Source organism: Trichechus manatus, unplaced genomic scaffold (assembly GCF_000243295.1).
Source record: "Trichechus manatus latirostris isolate Lorelei unplaced genomic scaffold, TriManLat1.0 scaffold00026, whole genome shotgun sequence".
Lineage (NCBI taxonomy): Eukaryota > Metazoa > Chordata > Mammalia > Sirenia > Trichechidae > Trichechus > Trichechus manatus.
In genome coordinates this window covers 2,116,155-2,134,993 of record NW_004443962.1, presented here as the reverse complement: position 1 = coordinate 2,134,993, position 18,839 = coordinate 2,116,155, and the positions used below count along the sequence as shown (strand labels likewise).

General features: G+C 40.6%; 1 protein-coding gene across 1 annotated transcript in view; it reads left to right on the top strand.

Moving 5' to 3' along the window:
• The window catches only part of ATP13A4 (ATPase 13A4), a 102,724-nt gene that overhangs the window by 10,601 nt on the left and 73,284 nt on the right, over positions 1–18,839 (top strand). Inside the window, 5 exon segments of the mRNA XM_023728673.1 lie at positions 2,352–2,525; positions 13,467–13,613; positions 18,150–18,220; positions 18,313–18,393; positions 18,717–18,834. Coding sequence (XP_023584441.1) covers positions 2,352–2,525; positions 13,467–13,613; positions 18,150–18,220; positions 18,313–18,393; positions 18,717–18,834 — 591 coding nt within the window.

The window sequence follows — 18,839 nt, the reverse complement described above, 5'->3', positions numbered from 1 at the left end:
CCTGTCGACATACTGCCGCAGCCACTTTTGAATGATCTTTAGCAAAATTTTACTTTGGAGGGTAGAAGTTTATTTATGCCAAGGGACATGAAAAATCACAGGGGAAAATGGTGGGATGGACTCAGGACAGATATGCAAATTAAGACTGGGACGCTGCTCAGTGTGAAAACAATAGAGCATTGTTGCAATCGTGATGGGGCAACAGAGCTATTCCAGGCTTGGCATTTGGAAAGCAATAGCGTGAGCTTGGGACAGAAGAGATTTCATGTCAGGATAGATATCCTACTTTGTAAAACCAGTGGAGAGCTTGTATTTCCGAGGAAACGTGAACATTTCATCAAAGGCATGCCAAATGTGGACAAGATTTTAGAAAGCCATCTGCACCCATGTGTGCTGCGAGTAATAGAAAGGACACCTAGTAATTACACGTGAAAGCAGCTTTCAACACTGATCACAAAACCTTTTCCATTCATGTAATCTTTATCAGGTGTGCTAGAGAAGCTGGTGGATTTAAAGTTCCATGTTCTAGCTCCCTTGTTATCCTAAGGGGCAATCCTAGCAAGAGCAGAACTATGGAAACCAGACATTCTTGGATCTAAAATGCCAATAAACTAGTGATAGGATTTCAGTCTTTACTGGGGAAGTGAGGCCAAGAAATGATCATTGTGTAGCAGTAGCGGCAGCAGCGATAGTAGTAAACACTTCTATCCCTTCGATGTATCAACTCATTTAATTCTCACAGTAACTCAGTGAGGTGGAGTCTATCACCACCCACATTTTATGGAAGAACAAACTGTGGAATAAACAGGTTAAATAACTAGCCTGAGGTCACATACATGGTAAGTGGTAGAGCTATGCTTTGAACCAAAGTGTTTAGTCTAGAGACTGTGTTTTTAACCAGTACACTCTACTAGTTCTCAATTTTAGGCATTTTATCCAGTATAAAATAGGTTTTAAATACACTGATTGTTTTGAGGGATATGGCTGTGGGACTGAGTCCAGAAGCTTCAGGGGTGGTTTTTCAGTCTGTCCCATACCTTACTTGGGAGAAAGAAGGTTGTCCAGACAATAAATTTATTAGATGTAGGAACCATATCTTGTTCATATTTATATTCTCCAGGGCCCAATGTCCCCTCAAGGCACATAGCAAATGCTCGATAAACATGAGTTGAAGTAAACCAAATAGTCTCTATGGTTTTTCTCCCTAATGTAAGATTATTTTTCTTACTGAAAATGGAGGAGAATGGGAATGCATAGCTCTACCCCAAACTCCCAGAGGCAAGTTCCATTTAGTTGTTAATTCTCCTGTGGTCAGATTTTTCACCAAATCCTGACTCCAGACTCAAGACCTGATTCTAGTCTCTTCTGCCCACAAGGCCACTGGTCCCAGCCCAAGGGATCATTGGTTGCTACCCTCATCTACTCCTTCTGCCCCATGGCTCATTGTCTATTAAAGTCTATGGATTAAATTCAAAACTTGGAGGCCTGCAGATCTGGGTTTGAATCTTAGCAGAATATCTTAGCTGTATGGTCTAGGGAAGGTCATTCAGCCTTTCTGTGATCAGTCCCATCATTTATGAAATGGTAGTAATATTATCTTATTTAGTGGATGGTTGGGAGACTTAAATAGACTAATGTGTCTGAACACGTAGCATAGTGATTGGCACAGGCTAGCCAGGAGCTCAAAAGTGTAGAAATGGAGTATTCTCAGTGTCTTAGTTACCTAGTGCTGCCATAACAAAAAATATACCACAAGTGAGTGGCTTTAAAGAACAGAAATTTATTGGCTCACAGTTCTGGAGGCTAAAAGTCCAAATCATGTTCTGGCCATGTTACTTCCCTCTGTGATCCTCCCTCCTAGTTTCTGGTGTTTGCTGGTGATCCTTGGCGTTCCTTTGCTTGTAGACAAGTCTTCACATGGTGTGTGTCTTCCTCCTGCGTGTGTTTGTCTGCGTCTATTCTGCTCTCTTTATAAGACATACTCAGAAGGGATTAGATTTAGGAGGCACCCTACTCTAGCATGACCTCATTAACTTAACAAAAGAAAATCCTTATTTCTGAACAGGGGCATGTTTATAGATGCAGGGATTAGGACTTTCACATTTCTTTTTGGGGGACACAATTCAATCTATGACACCCAGTTATACTGTGGCATTCGGAGGGCTTGGATAATGCCTTACATTTTTTGGTCAAGATTCCTTCTCTACCCTCTTAATCCCTCAATCCATCCTCCCCTTCCCTCCTCAACTTCTCTACTCCTAGCCCCCAGTTTTATCACTAAAATTAGTCCTTTCTCATTTACTGTTTATTGTAATTAACCACTATTTGGGATCATTTTGGTTTTGTCCCAGGAGATATTTGGCTATCGGACTCAATGCTGCAGGAAAATTCTCTGCCTTGCTGGATCCATCTTCTCACTTGGGATCCTCCCCTTGGTGTTTTACTGGAGACCAGCTTGGCATGTATGGGCACGTTGTGTCCCATGTTCCTTGCAAGAGGCAGATGTCGTGTTGCTGAAGACAACAGTAAGTGTGTACCTGGGTTTGTACCTGGCAGCGATTTTTTTTGGACATCATATTATGGGGTAACTGTGGGGAGATTTGTACAAGGCAGGTGGCAGGGGTAGACTCCAGTCTCAGGCTCCATGGCAGCCTGACATTTACCAAGAATTCAATAATTTGTGTTTAATTGGATTTAATTAGGAAGACCTATTTCACAAGTTTTCTCTTTTAAAACTGAGTTTTATGGAAAAAAAAAAAAAAAGCCTTAATGCGAATATATTAAATTCAGAACAGGAATAACCAAGCTAATAGCTAAAAATAATAGGTAGTGGGAAGTACTAAAACCAGACTCCAGGCTAGAAAATTCACACTCACCCTTCCCCCTAATCCGGCCTTATCCATGCCTGTCCCCCCTATTGGAGTAACTCTGGAGAAAGGAAAGAGTGATCCAGGAAGGAGACGGGAAACCTTCCTTCTAGGAAGGATGCTGTCTTTCCCTGCTGTTTTGAGAGAGCCATAGTTATTGATAGGAGGGTGCTGCATCCTGCAGATAAACTCAGGTAATAATGCAACCATTATGTCCTGGGCTGTTGCCTCTCTATGCTCACATAAACCCCTGCTGTTAGGTTAGTTTCTCTGTGTTTGCTCCCATGACATTTCCTCATTGTGTCATTCCTGCTGGACTGTAAGCCCCCAGGAGAAGGGAGCATTCCTTAATCGGTAATTGAGGTATCCCCAGTTCCTGTAGTGGTAGGGGTTCCAGAAATATGTGTTGGCTGACAGACTGAAGTTGCTACTCCTATTGATGACAGTGAAGGCATAATCTCATGAAGGATCCCTTTCTAGCTGACTTTTACTGTTTCTCAGATGACCCAGAATGACAATCAGATTCTTGGTAAATCAACCTCTACTGGGATGTTAGCTTCTTTTTATATCTAGCAATCTTTCTAGATAAACATTCTATATAATGCAGCAAGAAAGGAGGATAGACAACAAGCCTTAAAACTGGGGGAAAAAAAATCACATTTTAATCTAAAATAAAATTGGTATTTGGACCTAACACAGAGTCAGTTCTCAATGAACTGTATTTAACCAAACCAAAAGCACAAACCCATTGCTGCCAAGTCAATTCCCTATAGGACAGAGTAGAACTGCCCCGTAGGGTTTTCAAGGAGTAGCTGGTGGATTTGAACTGCTGACCTTTTGGTTAGCAGCCTGAGCTCTTAACCACCGTGCCACTAGGGCCCCATACTTAGACTAGAGGGTCTCAACTTGAGTCAGCATCAGAAGCATCTGGAGGGTTTATTACAATGCAGACTGTTGAGCCCCATACCCAGAGTTTGTGATTCATTCAATGTGGATTGAGTCCCGAGAATTTGCATTTTTAACAACTTTCCAGGTGATGCTAATGCTTCTAGTAAGGGACCACACCTTGAGAAACACTGTTATCACTCACATTTCGAGCTTGGTCCTTGGGAGAGGCCTGGACATTCGCTTTATGGCTCAGCCAATATGATCTTGGGGGAATGATCTAGATTTAGCAAAATGTTGCAAGTGGCCCTCCTATACACAGCCTGAGTGTATTTCTAGGGCAGGGATAATACTTGGGGTTGGTGTGAGGATGAATTGAGATTATGTATGTAAAAATCATTCGCAAACTGCAAAATGCATTATCAAAGACCACTTGGAATGCTTTTTTTGTGTTATTGCTCAAGCAGTGCCCATGGCTGGTTATATACAAGGCTCACTGCTATATAACCCTATACATATACAATGGTCTGTTTGTCTGGATGATGTCCTCTCCCTTTACTGACATTCCCTTCCAGGACAGGAGACATGTGGGAAGGTGTCCAATGGCTGGGAATCCTGAACGCTCATCCACATTCAACCAGGTCAACCCTCCTAGTTGTATATGGTCAGCTCTGAAACTAGTCGTATACTGGAAAGACTCAAAAAAGTGTTGGTGCCTTAGCGAGCTGCATTGCATTGTCCTGCCTCGTTCTTTGCATCTTTGAAAGTTTATTAAGGCCCTCCCCCACTTGACTGTGCCTCCCGGACAAATCAGAGAAGTCTAAACCAGTTTCAGATTTGCCTTTTTCATCTTGATTTCAGCTTTAGTTTTAATTGTGTCATTTTTAAATGGATTTGTTATGCCAAAGACTCTCCAAATAAATGAGATTCTACATTAGTCTTTATGTAATTAGACAAGAACACAATTATTTCAAACATTCTTACTATCTGAGCCTTAGGTAAAAATAAGCTTTGGGCATCAACGGTTTAAAAGTCTTCTGCTAGGTTATTTACATGAAAATGACACCTTAAAAAGATTTTACTTGAATTACCTTCCAATAGCTGGACGGCAACAACTTCCCATTAAGGAGGACTGGCTGGCTTCTACCTGAAAATGTGTTGTTTATCTTTTCTTCATGTTATTAAAAAATCAGTGCTTGATATTTATCATCAGTCTTGCCCTGGTAAGACTATAGATCATTATCACAGACACTGATTAGGGAGTCATTTCTTAACATTAAAAAAAAGACCGTGGTGTATTGAAAGTCTTCAGTACCCCATTTATTTTCAGTTCCTCTTCTTCTATTAAGCACTTCTAAGAGGGAGATTTTTCCAAAAAAGAAGAGTCACTACATTTTTATCTTGTAATTAAAAAAATGGCATTTTATTCATTATTCATCTACTTCTGAATTTTAACCAATATCTGTAGCAATGCCACATTTCTATGCAAATAACACGATTTGCATTCATTGGTATTTTGAATTCAGACACTCCTGATGATTTCCGTAATTTCCATCTTTATTATAATTACAAACACATTTTTCCTTCACTGTCATTGTATGTCACATGCTGTCAAAGACCCACCCGTGACATACAGAGGAGAGCTTTGTGATGATTAGTTATTAGGGCTGACTTAGGCATTTCATTTCCATGTTTCAACAAGGAGCGCTTTCCCTTCAGTTTCACTGAGGGCTTCCAAATGGTTCAATCCGGTTCAAACCCCTGCTGAGAATTTGCATTTCCACCCCAGATATCCTGAATCAGAATCTACATTTTAACAAGATACCCAGGTGATTCTTATGTATAATAAATTTTGAGAACTACTGCTCTACTAGTGGTTCTCAGAATTGGTCCCTACGCAGCAGCGTTAGCATCTCCTGGGAACTTGTTAGAGCGGCAAATTCTCAGCAGGGGTTCAAACTGGAATGAACCCGTTTGAAGCCTTGGTTTCCGTAATTTCCAAAGACATCAGTGCTTGGGGCTTTAGTTTGAAAAGAGAAATTCTGCAAATCAGCCATGCAAATGACATCTAAATTCCCAATCCACCAAAATTCTCATCAGTAAGGGGCATTTGTGTTTACTGGATCCTTAGTTATCCCTTCTCCTCCCCTCTGTGGGAGGCCAGGATCCCCCTGTCAGCACCCTTTTCTAAGTAAACTAGACACTTTCTTTTGTCCTTGCTTTTATCCATGGGGTTTACTCTGATATTCCTCTCCCCATCTATTCATTGGTTCGTTTATTTATCCTTTCAATAAATGTTTATTGAGTGCCAGCCATGCACCAGACATTGTTATAGGCACCGGGGATAAAGTAGGAACAAAACAGATGGAAATCTAATAGAGAAATACACACACACACATACGCACACACACACACAGACACAGAAGGAGCCCTGTGGCACAGTGGTTAAATGTTTGGCTGCTAACTGAAAGATGGGTGGTTTGAACCCACCAGACGCTCTGCAGGAGAGAGAGGTGGCAGTGTGCTTCCTTAAAGATTATAGCCTTGGAAACCCAATGGGGCAGTTCTACTCTGTCCTATAGAGTCGCTATGAGTGGGCATCCACCCAATGGCAAGGGGTAAATACACATACACACACACACACACACTCTAAAGTGTAAATACAGAAAGTAGGTGTTCTAGCGCTACTTCTGAAAACCTGCCTATTCCTCAGCCATATATCTCCTTCTCTATTAAGTCTTTGTTGATCCGTTCTCTGCCCCAATTCCAAAGGGAACTAATCTCCTATCCTTCTTTCTCTTTTAGCTTTGTTTTTGTCTCTCACTGCTATAATGCTTTCCACAGCCTGCCTTGTATTAAAATACAATTGACTTTACAGTTATGAAAGAGTATCTCATCGATTATCTCATTTAATTCTCATAACAACCCTGGAAAACGTTCCCTATTTTCCATTTTACAGATGAGGAACCAGAGAAAATAAGTTACATTGCAACCTAGTAAGCGTCAGAGCCAGGAGCTTACTCCCTCCCTCCTTCCCTTCTCCCCTCCTGTCCTCCTCCCGTCATGCCATAAATATGGTGAGAACAGGCTATATAGCTCTTGGGGGTGGGGGTACCATGGTTAATAAGACCAGGGTCCTTGATCACATGGAGTTCATCAAATCACCACACAAATAAATGTAAAACTGCAACTATTTCTAAGTGTTACCTGGAAAAGGTACATGGTTATGATAGAGTAGATGATAGAGATTTGACTGAGTCAGTTAAGAAAGTCGGAAAAGTTTTCCATGAGATCCAGCGGATAAGAGTTGTGAGGTGATGGTGGCTGGTGGGGAGGGCACAGACAGAGTAGTCTAGGCAGAGGGAATAGTGTAGGCAAAGAACTTGAACTTGTCTTCCTACTCTAAGTCCAGCATTTATGCCCACTCTGCTACATTGCTTTTCATAGCCTTTTCTTCCGTTAGATTAGAAGCTTTCTAAAGACAGTGACCTTGGCTTATCTTTCATCCCCCGCAGCACCTAGCCCACAGCCACACAGCAGGTGCTCAGTATTTGTTTCATTCAATTAAATGAATTGAATATGTCGTAAATGGACCCACCACTTCTACCAGCACTTTATTACAAAGCTGCTAATGTGAAATGCCATAGTTGAGAAAGTAACTTTTCTCTTAGGTCCATATTCCTTTTCGGTGCACACTTCATCTTCTCAAACCCCATTCCCCCGCCTCCCACTTCAACCTGTTAGCCATGCAGCCAGGCTTCCCTGAGAGCCTTTGGGCTAACCCGCTAAGCAATGGTTCTATGTTAAGACAAGTAGTTCTGAGGCCATTATCCTTTATAACACAGGGCCATTGATACAGCGATTTACAGTTTGCAAAGTATTTGCACACATGTGGCTTCCTTTGATCCTTACTGGTAGAGGGTTTTTTTTTGGGGGGTGGGGGTGGGGGTCCATTTTACAGCTGGAAGCATAGATGAAATATTAGGGGCCTATAGCTGTAAGCGGAAACCCTGTGGTGTAGTGGTTAGGAGCTACTGGCTGCTAACCAAAAAAGGTCGGCAGTTTGAATCCACCAGGCACTCCTTGGAAACTCTATGGGGCAGTTGTACTCTGTCCTATAGTGTCACTATGAGTTGGAATAGACTCGATGACAGTGGGTTTGGCGTTATAGTTGTAAGCAGTAAAAACAAAACAAGAACTCAGCAGCAACTCTGAAGGTTAGATGAGAAGCTTGTTGATGTTGTTAGGTGGGGTTGAGTCGGTTCCGACTCATAGCGACCCTGCGTACAACAGAACAGAACGCTGCCTAGTCCTCCACCATCCTCACAATTGGAGCTAGAGTTCTTCCTCCTTGTCCAGTGATCAGTCTCTATGGAGAGAGCATGAAACAGTTTAAGAGTCAGGTATGGAGCCTGACTACCTGCGTTTCATCCCCAGGGCTACTCTTGATCAGCTGTATAACTATGGGCAAATAAAAATTACTTAACCACTCTCTGCCTCCATTTCCTCTTCTGTTAATTGGGACTAATGATAGTACCTACCTCATTGCTTGCAGGTCTACATGAGGTGATATGTGTAACGTGTAGAGCGGAGAACCCTGCCTGGAATGTCGGCGTGCAATGAGCGTTGGTTAACTTCTTACTACACACAGCATCTCCAGATGTTTTAGACAATGAGCCAGCTAATCCACTACTCTTGTCCCCTCGGAGAAACAATGACAACCCCCCTAAAAAAAGCAATCTTCCCCCAAATGCGTGCTGAGATCTTTAGGTATTTATTTTTAATTTTGGTGAGAATATACACAGTTATACACAATGTCAACGATTTCTACATGTACAACTCAGTGGCGTTGATTACATTCTTTAAGTTATGCAAACATTCTTGCCATCCTTTTCCAAACTGTTTCACCACCATTGACTTAAACTCACCTAAGTTTCTCATCTAACTTTTAAAGTTGCTGCTGAGTCCTTTTTTTTTTTTTTTTGGTATACAAGTGAAGACATAGCCTACATCATATAACTTTATTGCTTTGGCTTTTTTTTTTTTTTTTTTTTTGGTCAACAGACAACATGTTCTGGGAACCCTGAGAAAATAAACAGTGTGCGATTTCTCCAAAGCCTAGAACTTTCTCTATATATCTTATAACTAAATCATAGGTAATGCCAATTTTTTCCAGCTAAGCATCATGGAAATATGGGGTAAGGGTGTCAAGAGCATCAGTGGGTCTGGCTCAGAGGGAGAAAGAGAAAAGAAAAATAAAAAAAAAAAGACGCTTAAATATGGAAAGAATAGTTTTTTTGGCAAAGTATTTGGAAATGGTTTTTAAGAGTTTGGATCTATAAAGATAGTACAGTGTTTTATAAAGAGCCTGAAAAATACAAGTTATTATTACTTTCCCCATAATCCTGTAAGTACTTCACCTTAGCTGGAGACGAAGCTTTTAGCATTGCAACGTATCCGTCTCCAAGTACAAAGTACTGACTTCTTAATGTCTCTTTGGAACTTTGCAACGGGTTACTTTTTTCTCCTGAAGGCAAGCTCAGAAGCACATGTTTTTGTGTGTAGTGAAGCTCTTATACAAGAGGCGAAGTTATGGCATTTCTCTGAACTTGAAGTGACTATTACACTGCCTTACATTCCAAGGTGTTTATAGCAAAAGGTTAGAATAAGACAAGCAAAGACCACTTGCTTCATTTAAATACAAAAGCTGGTCTGACTTTTCCAGGTTCAGAAAGTGCAAGACCACAGGCAATAAAAAAATCACCCAAATTTCTTCCTCTGTTTTTCTGGCCAAGTCCAACACAGGTCCTTGGTGTACATTCATCTCTTTGAAATGCATCCTGAATTATTTAAATCTTACTCTTTTAGAATTCAAGGACTGATTTGGTTAACTCTCTTGATGAAGAGCTGGCGAAGCCTGCTCTATGAAACTTGAGGCGTAAAAAATCTAGAGATTTGCCAAGCAAACATCTTGGATTATTTGCATTACGAACCAATTGTTTAAAACGGCCGATCCTCTGCTGCGTTTAAGTATTTTACAGATCATTAACTGCTTGAAAGGGAGCTGGGAAACAAATTTCAGTGGAAGAAGCCATTTCTAGTTAAAAAAGCTTCTTTTCCAGAAAGGGAAATAAATATAGAGACGCTCAGAGATTCTGAAGTTTCCTCAAAAGGCAGATGAGTTCCGATTTACAGAAAGATCTCAGGAACAACATACTGTGAAAAACGAGACACAGAGCTGTACACAAACCAGCATTTGTTGCATGCCTGCTATGAGCCAGACCTTGGACCGCGTGCATTATATATTATTGCATTAGTCCTTCAAGAATCCATAAGATGTGGTGTTATTATTCCCACTTGATAGATAAATAAAATTATGCACGAGGAGTTGAAATGGTTTTTAAGATTGTTTGGAGCTGGGATTTGAGGCCTCAAGCCTGTGCTGTTTCCATTATTGGACAACACCAAATCGAAAACTGACAGAAGTTTGATGCTGCTGCCCGAAATGACCCCTTCGCTTTGGCATTTTGGCATATTTTGTCTCCCTTTCCTTGCGGGCTTTTTTTTTTTTTCCCCTGGCTTTAAAAATTGGGTGATTTTCTTTAAAAATAAAGGAGATTTTTTACAGGGTTCTTAACAGGATAATAAACAAGTGACAAGTCAGCAGCACGGCATTACTCTATGAAAAATGATTCTCTCATGGGGGTGTCTTTCTCTTGCCTATAGATTCTACTTTGTGTTATGCAGAATAATGAGTTAAAAGACGTGGGGATAAAGGAGATGGCAGGAAATGAGCTTAAAGGCACATATACGTAGACACCTTCAATTTAGTGATGATACAGATTAAAATAAGATCGAGGCATACAGGTGAATTTTAGGCTCTAATACTCATCAAGACAAAGACATGTAGGTGGTGCATTGGATTAACACTGTGTTTGAGAACCCAGGAGTTCCAATGTCCCATGTTGTCTCTCCCTTTGTAAACATCACAGTCTAGAGGTCTATTTCCTGTCACACAGGGCCAGAGGGTGACAGCTCGATTTGGGGAAGCATATTCCCTGCTGCCAAAAGGCAGAGATCATGAGAAACTAGTTGTTTTTTGTTATATACTGCAGAATTCAAGGTGATTTCCACACAGACGCCACAGACACCACGGGGCAATTTGTTGGAATAAACAAAGAGGGACCAAGATTTGGAGTGGGAAGTCCTGGGTCCTGGGGTCAGTTCTACCTCTTACTACCCAAACCAGACTGGTTTGAACAATTCTTTCTCTTACTGATTGTGAGCTTCTCATCTGAAAAATGCAGATGATGATACCAACTTTGGTGAATTGTGAGCCAAAGATAAAGTAACTGATACAAAAAGTGTTTATAAACTGCAAAGTAATGATACGAAATGGAGTAATTCATATTATTTTAGTTTACTTAAGAGGACCAAGGGGACCAGTTAGCTGTCTTCCTAATTGTCTTCAATTGGTGGCAAGAGGTCTCTGGTCTTGATGGCTCTTTTATAGTCTGTCTTCCTATTTACCTACAAACTATGTGTTTTTCTTACCAAATTTGTCATTGAAATTTTGCTTTGGCAGTCCCCGTTCAGGATGGATATAAAAATGGCAGCATTTTCCAGCAAAATATGGATACAGCATACCTAGTACTATGTGATTAGAACCTAGTGACCCCACAGGGTTTCCAAGGCTGTAAATCTCTAGGGAAGAAGACTGTCGCATCTTTCTCCGTGGAGCCCTGGTGGCTTCAAACCTCCGACCTTTCAGTCAGCAGTTGAGTGTCTTAACCACTGTGCAACCAGGGCTCCTTTAGAACATAGTAGGTACTCAATACATGCTAGTTATTACTGGTGTAGCTATTAATAGCTCAAAGTTGTTTTGACAACAGAACCCCTACGTCGCAGAGCTATGTCAAAGTGTGTCCTAGGAAATTGGTTGCCCATTCCACCATGCCTAAAACATATCCACCAGTTAAGTGGCTCAGCTGTTGGAAATCTAGCCATCTTAGCTCATTCTTAGGCTTTGAAGGTAACTTCTTGCAAATTTTTAATTTGATTTAGCCATCTTGTTTTTATGAGGTTAATAGCCAGTTGCACTGATTTTAAAAATTAATTCATTAACTTTCGAACTTCTATTCAGCTTTTTCTTCTTCTCTTCCCTTCTCTTGCTTTCCCGTTTCTTCCTTTCAAGTCCTTTCTTCTGCTCCTTCTCCTTCACCCTCTCCCTGTCCCTCTCCTTCTCCCTCTCCCTGTCCCTCTCCCTCCTACTCTTTCTTTCAGAATCTGTGCTAGGCCTGGCGGAAGTGCAGATATGAATCAGACATGTTCCCTACCCACAGTCCAAGAGGAAGTGATAAGGTGGACAGGCAAAGGGCAATGCAGTGAGATAGAATGTGGTAAGAATCTTCAGTACCCTGATTTGTTTATGGGAGAAAATGGTCACCCAGAGAAATTAAGGGGAGCTGCAGGATGTGGTCTTTGGGCTGGACGCTGAAGGATGGCTAGGAATTAGCCATGTGAGGATGTAGAGAAGAGAGAAATGGGTAGTAATTACAGGCTAAGGAGACAGCAGGAGTTCAGGCACGGAGTTGGGCTTCTCTTGAGGAGAATCAGTGTAAGAGATACAGTGAATATTACATCTTCTCCTCTCTGCCTAATTAGCTCTTCAAGGAAAAAGTGGACGTAGTGAAGACAGTTCCCAGCTACATTCCCCAATCATCAAATTACTTGCTTGGCTTAACTTCTCTTGCCGTATTTCTTAGCTCCTGAGGTTTTTCGGGCATCTAGGTGGGTTTTATGTGTAGCATGTCCCCATTTAGATAATAACGACTGCTATTATCACATCAGTTTCTAAGGGACTGTTGTGGTACCTGTTACTCATTCCAGTACTGCTCCCTCCATTCTATTCTGGGATGAAATCACCAGTCAGCTGCAAAGTGGAGCCGTTTCAATTATGGTCATGGAAGAAGATAACCTTCTTCACTCCTGCCTGTGCTAACACCTTGACAGTTACCTTTTGGCAAGCTGAGTTCCTGCATGTAGTCTTTTTTTCATCCGTTCATCAGGCCCTCACCAAGCAGGTCACAGTGCCCCACTTGGATTGAAACGTCAGGAACATTAAAACATGGCCCCTGCCTTCCAGAGAGTCTAGAAGAACTAAGAGAATACAAAGTAGAAAGTGATTAGGGCATAAGAGAGGGATAGGTAAGATCTTTTCTGGTTGCAAAGTGACAGTTTTCTGGTTTTTTTTTTTCCCCTGATTGGAAAGTGTTAAAGGGGCTATTATGGAGCAGGTGGAATTTAAATTAAGCCTCGAAAGTTGTGGATGGTTTAATTGACTTGGTTTCCTGACCTTCAGAGACCCACGGAAACCCTTGAAAGATTTTTTTTTTTTTCTTTCCCCTGTGAAATTTTGTATCTGGCTGGAGGGTAATGGGGAAAACGGGTCCTTATCTGAGAAAGTGCCTCTCCTCTCTCAAGCTTTGTTATATGTATCAGGGTCTCATAGTCACGTCCAGATTCCTCAGCAAATGATGACAATCCTTTTTCTTTCAAGGCTCTATGTCTACCAACTCTCAAAGGCATATAGTTCTGTCTAGAATGTTCACTAACTCCGTAAACTTGCAGAATTATTTTAAGATGATGTCTTTCAGGCTGCTAACCTGATGGCTTCTGGTAACTTCACGGGGGTTTTGGTGTTTATTTCTTCAGGATGAATTCCAAACTTACTCTTGGAAAAAGGTAATGTGGATCTACCTGTCAGCATTAAACAGCGCATTTGGTCTCACTCCAGACCACCCTTTCATTACAGATGAGGAGGACATCATAAATAGAGCCATAAGAAAGCCAGACCTAAAGGTAAGTAAAGTTAGGTCGCTGATGATGCCAGAGAAATTTAATCATTTCCCCCCTCAAATATAAGGTTAAATTCAAGTCTTCTACTGTGCTAATCCTCAATTAACAGCGTAGACTGTTATAAGGAGTATGAGCTTTGGAGCCAGACAGAGCTCAGCTCAAATCATAGGTTCATCCTTCTATACTGTGCAACCTTGGATCAATTACTTAACACTGCTGAGCTTCAGTTTTCTCACCTATAAAATGATGATAAGAATATCTACCTCTAATATTAACTGAAAAAATTAAATCAATTAAGGACTATAGTGCCAGGCAAGTAGTAGATGCTCAGTACATATTAACTCTTAATAGCGTCCTGCCCTGTGTTATAATCTGTGTAACAGGGTTAATCTTACAGTAAAAGTAATCATCTGGGAATATGCCAGAGAGCTTGCTTATGTCCCCCAAATGAGCTTATTTTGAATTCTATGGTTCATATTCCATAATTCAATATTTGGGTTACTCCCTTCTTGTCATATTAAATTAATACTACTTGAATTATGACTAGTTAGCATTTACATACTAAAAACACAAAACAGAATGTTTTTTCTTGCATTTATGTATGTGTAGATAGCCGTTTAAATTGATTTTTATAAGCTCCAGATCAATTTTTTTTTTTTTTAACCAATGAAAGTCAATTGTTGGGTATTTCCTCAATTGTTACCACCCAGTTTTCTTAACTGCCAAAATAACCAGAGACCAATGAGGTCAACCACCTCAGACTATTAGCTTGCCTAATCTTTTAGGTGGCCATTCACCTCGAGAAGTGGGTGTCCCAAAGCAGCCTATGAACACGGCCTCAGTCACTATTGCGCAGAAAGGCCGTTAGAGATCGAATGGCATCAAACAAATAAGTGGACAAACATACAAGTGAAGAAATAATCAAATAAACAGTATGTGAGGAAGGGGCAGGGGTCTTGAAATGGAAAGATCTGGAACACAGTCTTGATGGCTTCATTTTCCAACTTATGAAATAGGGAGTTTTGGCTCGTTACTGCCTCTCCGAGCCTCGGGTTTCTTGTTTATGAAAAGAGACGAAGAACCCCTGCTTCTCAGGGCTATTGAGAACCTAAAATGGGAGGATGAATATGAAGGTAATTTGGGAACTGTAATGAGCTATAGTCATATAAAGGGCCAACACTTTGCAGTAGAGTTTGGGGGAGGTGTTCTGGGCTCAGCCGCTGATGACAATAACAATAGCAATACTACCAAGATAATAACTATTCAGTGCCATTTAGGGGGAGTTTGGAGACTGCTGCAAAGGACTGTATCAGGTTTGCAAATGCAGGCTAATAGGAGACTCTAAGCACCATCTTGTAGAATGAATTGCATCCAAAGCTGAAACCCACTGCTTAACCTGTTCAACAGGATGCTCTTGCAACATGTTCCGACAAGAAAGGAAAAGACGCAAGACAGCGGATGGAGGAAGCTTCCTGATTTGCAGTAGAAAGATGAAATTCATCCCACAGCAGATTCCTGATTTCTTAATTATTATTTCCTAGTACTAAGTTCCAGGAAACTGGGGCAAATAAACTCCACCCCTTGCATATATCACCCCTAATATCCTCTTATCAGAGCCCTGGTAGCACAGTGGTTAAGAACTCGGCTGCTAACCAAAAGGTCAGCAGTTTAAATCCACCTGCCCCTCCTTGGAAATCCTATGGGGCAGTTCTACCCTGTCCTATAGGGTCTTGGAAGGTGACAAGGGAAACAGACAAACTCCATACAGAGTATGTTTCCTGCTGCAGCATCTCAAAGATGCTTAAAAGTCTATGATGGAGTCATTCTTCTCGCTGTGCTAAGGAATGGCCTCAGAAATTGTCAGGAGATAGTGGGATTTTCCCTTTCCTGGTCTGAGATACGATTTATCAGTAATCTCTTTGTTCCTCTTCTTGCTGCCTTCATTGCTGATGTTTTGTGTCTATTTTGTTGTTTCACAGGTTCTTGATCTAAGTTCTCTGATGGAGCAGGGGCCTCACATTCTACGACAGTTTGTCCTTAAAAATTTTTTGGAACACAGATTTTTGAATTTATGGAATTAATCAAGTAGGCCACCTTCACTTCCTATTTCAGTCCTCAAAGTTAAGGGATTTTCAGACCATCTTTGGAGATGGCTTGAATATTATATCTTTTGAGAGACTGTGGACTTTGGAGTCAGATGGGCTTGGGTTCAAATTCCAGCCTTATTTCTTAATAGGTGTGATCCTGGGCAAGTTGCTTAATCAAATTAATGTCAGTGCAAAGTGAAGATGAAAATAATATCTGCCCTACTATAGAATGATTAAAAAGCCTAAAGACACTGTGTGAGAAGCCCCAAAGTGCTCAATAAACATTAGCTGTGATCCCAGTTCACTCTATTTGCTAATTTTCGGGTAATACTGACAAGGAAAGTGATTTGTGGGGTAAGAAACTTCAGGTCCCAAGATGTGCCAAGATGGCTAACACACCCCAGGGCTGGCCACTTTCCAACACTTTCCTTACCTCTAGCTTGCAGCTTGTGAAGGGAGGATCATTCCCAGGGGGCAATGCAGTCCAATTTTATATGGAAACTCAATGAGAAAATAGGATTTATTTAATAAAAATTATTTTGCAGCCAATCTCATTGAAGTAAATCCATTCTGTAAAATAAAAAAATGTGGCATTGAACACTTTAACTTGGTAACTAGAAATGTGTATGTGTGTGTATACATACATATACTGATTGAGAAGGGTTAAGATTTACTTGAGGTAATCCAAGCCTTGGAGCTTTGGGGTTTAAGATGTGTTTCTAGTTGACTTGTGATTTTACGAAGCATTCATTCATTTAATTAAAAAAAAGTATTGAGCACTTACTATGCGCCAGTTATACACTCTTCTAGATTTAGAATTTATCAAGTGGTTATACTGACTATAATATTTACAGGCAAAAAGCGTATTTAGAAGAGCTGAAGTGAAATTTAGAAATAATATGGTTCAGTTGCCTCAATTTGCACGTGGGGAAACTGAGGTACAGAGAAACTGAAATGAATTTCTCAAGGATGCAAGGATCAGAGTAGCTATGAAACGAAGTCTTGAACAGTATTCCTCAGCTTTGGCTGCACATTAGAATTCTCTGGAGAAATGTATAAGATACTTATACCCAGACTGCACCCCAGAAAATTCAATCAGAATCTCTTGGGGGCAAGACCCAGGCATCTGTATTTTTTACCACTTCCCAGATGATTCCAATGGGCAATAATAACCATTGCTCCTTAGCAATATGGCAGCCTCAAGATTTCTCTTTGTGGTTGGTTAGGTCACCAGTTAGTGGAAATTCATATTGGTATATAAAGTTGGGTAAAGAAACTAGAAGCAAGAAGGCACGATTGTCATAAGCATGAGCCCTTCCTTTCCTTTCCACTGTTGACATCCTTAGACCCTCATTGTCTGGAATGAATTTTCTTGGAATAACCTCTCCTCTCTCCTCCAGTACCTGCTGCCAACCTAATCTTCTTCCATATCTCCTTGATAGGTTGCTCCACTAGTCCATTGCCCATGGGATAAAGTCTCAAATATCTTATATCAGCCTTCAAGATTGCTCATAGTGTCATCCTAATTAATCTTTCTTCTCTCATTCCTCATTCTGCAGCCAAGTAAGTTTACTTACTGGCCCCCAAATCACTTGTGTATATTCTCTTTGAAATGCCTTCTTCCTTTCTCATCTGAACAAAAGTCTTCCAGTTCTTCAAGGCTGCAGCTCAGATGTCATCTCTCCCACAATGCCTTCTGTCTTCTGCCTTTTCTATATTTCTACAGCATTTTGTTGTCGTTGTGTGACGTCAAGTCGATTCTGACTCATAGTGACCCTATATGATAGGGTAGAACTGCCCCATAGGGTTTCCTAGGCTATAATCTTTACAAGAGCAGATCACCAGGTCTTTTGTCCCTTGGAGCTACTGGGTGGGTTGGAACCACTGACCTTTCGGTTAGCAGCCAAGCAGTTAGCCATTGTGCCAACATTTCTTTGATACATAGTGTATACTATATAGCATTTTTTTTCTGAATTTTTTTTTTCTTCTTAGATGTTGAAGCCCTTGTGGCACAGTGGTTAAGAGCTCGGTTGCTAATCAAAAGGTTGGCAGTTTGAATCCACCAGCCGCTCCTTGGAAACCCTATGGGGCAGTTCTACTCTGTTCTATGGGGTTACTATGAGTCAGAATCGACTCAACAGCAATGGGTTTGTTTTTTTTCTTTTTTCTTTTTGTTTTCTTAGATGGTAAAGTAGTGGAATGCAGGGACTGGGTTTTATTTATAATTTTATTTCTATAGTAGACCCATGATAAATGTTAATTGAATGATGATTTCTAATAAAGAATGCCATTTGTTCAGTAGGAAAGAATAGGATAGGAAAGGATAAGCCCTCAAGTCAGTATATCTGTGTATCTGTGCACTATTTTTTGCTTCTTCCACAAATGTTTCTTTAACCATGATGTTGTTGTATATTCTCAGATCCTAAAACTTAGTACTCTTTTTTTTTTGCAGGTGAGATGCATAAAGGTGCAGAAAATAAGATATGTTTGGGACAACTTAGAAGGGCAGTTCCAAAAAATTGGGTAAGTTGTTTCAGCAATTGCAAACAAGCTAGATAATGGTTATCTCAAAAATATTATTGCTAAGGTTGTTCTTCTTGTTATTATTATTTTAGCTGTTTGGAAGACTGTCTCACTTCTGCCAAGATACATCTAAAATTCGGATCAGGTCTAACAAGAGAAGAACAAGAGATCAGGTACAGTGCATTGTTTTCTTTACCAGCTCATAAGTGCTGTTATCCATTAACCAAATAGAGAGTTCAGTAAATGGTTGTCTTAACTGGTTAAAACTAGAAAATGTTGTGATGCTCTCTTTAGTGTTATTAAAATAAATTGCTTTCATATATATCATTTTACTTCATCTTCAGAGCGGCCTTGTGGGGGAAGTGGAACAAAACTATCACCACCATTTCAACATTATAGATGAGGCTCAAAGAGGCTTAGCAGCCTGAACAAGGTCACACAGCTGAGAAGTTATCAATATTGCATAAGAACTGAGTTCCACACTTTCTGACTGTAGGTTTTGTGCTCTTCCTATTGTACATATGCTTCTGAAGGTTTTTTATCATACTCACATTGAGCCAGTTTTGACTGTAACCCGGAAATATGTACTACACCATGATAAAAGAGCTAAAAAAGTAAT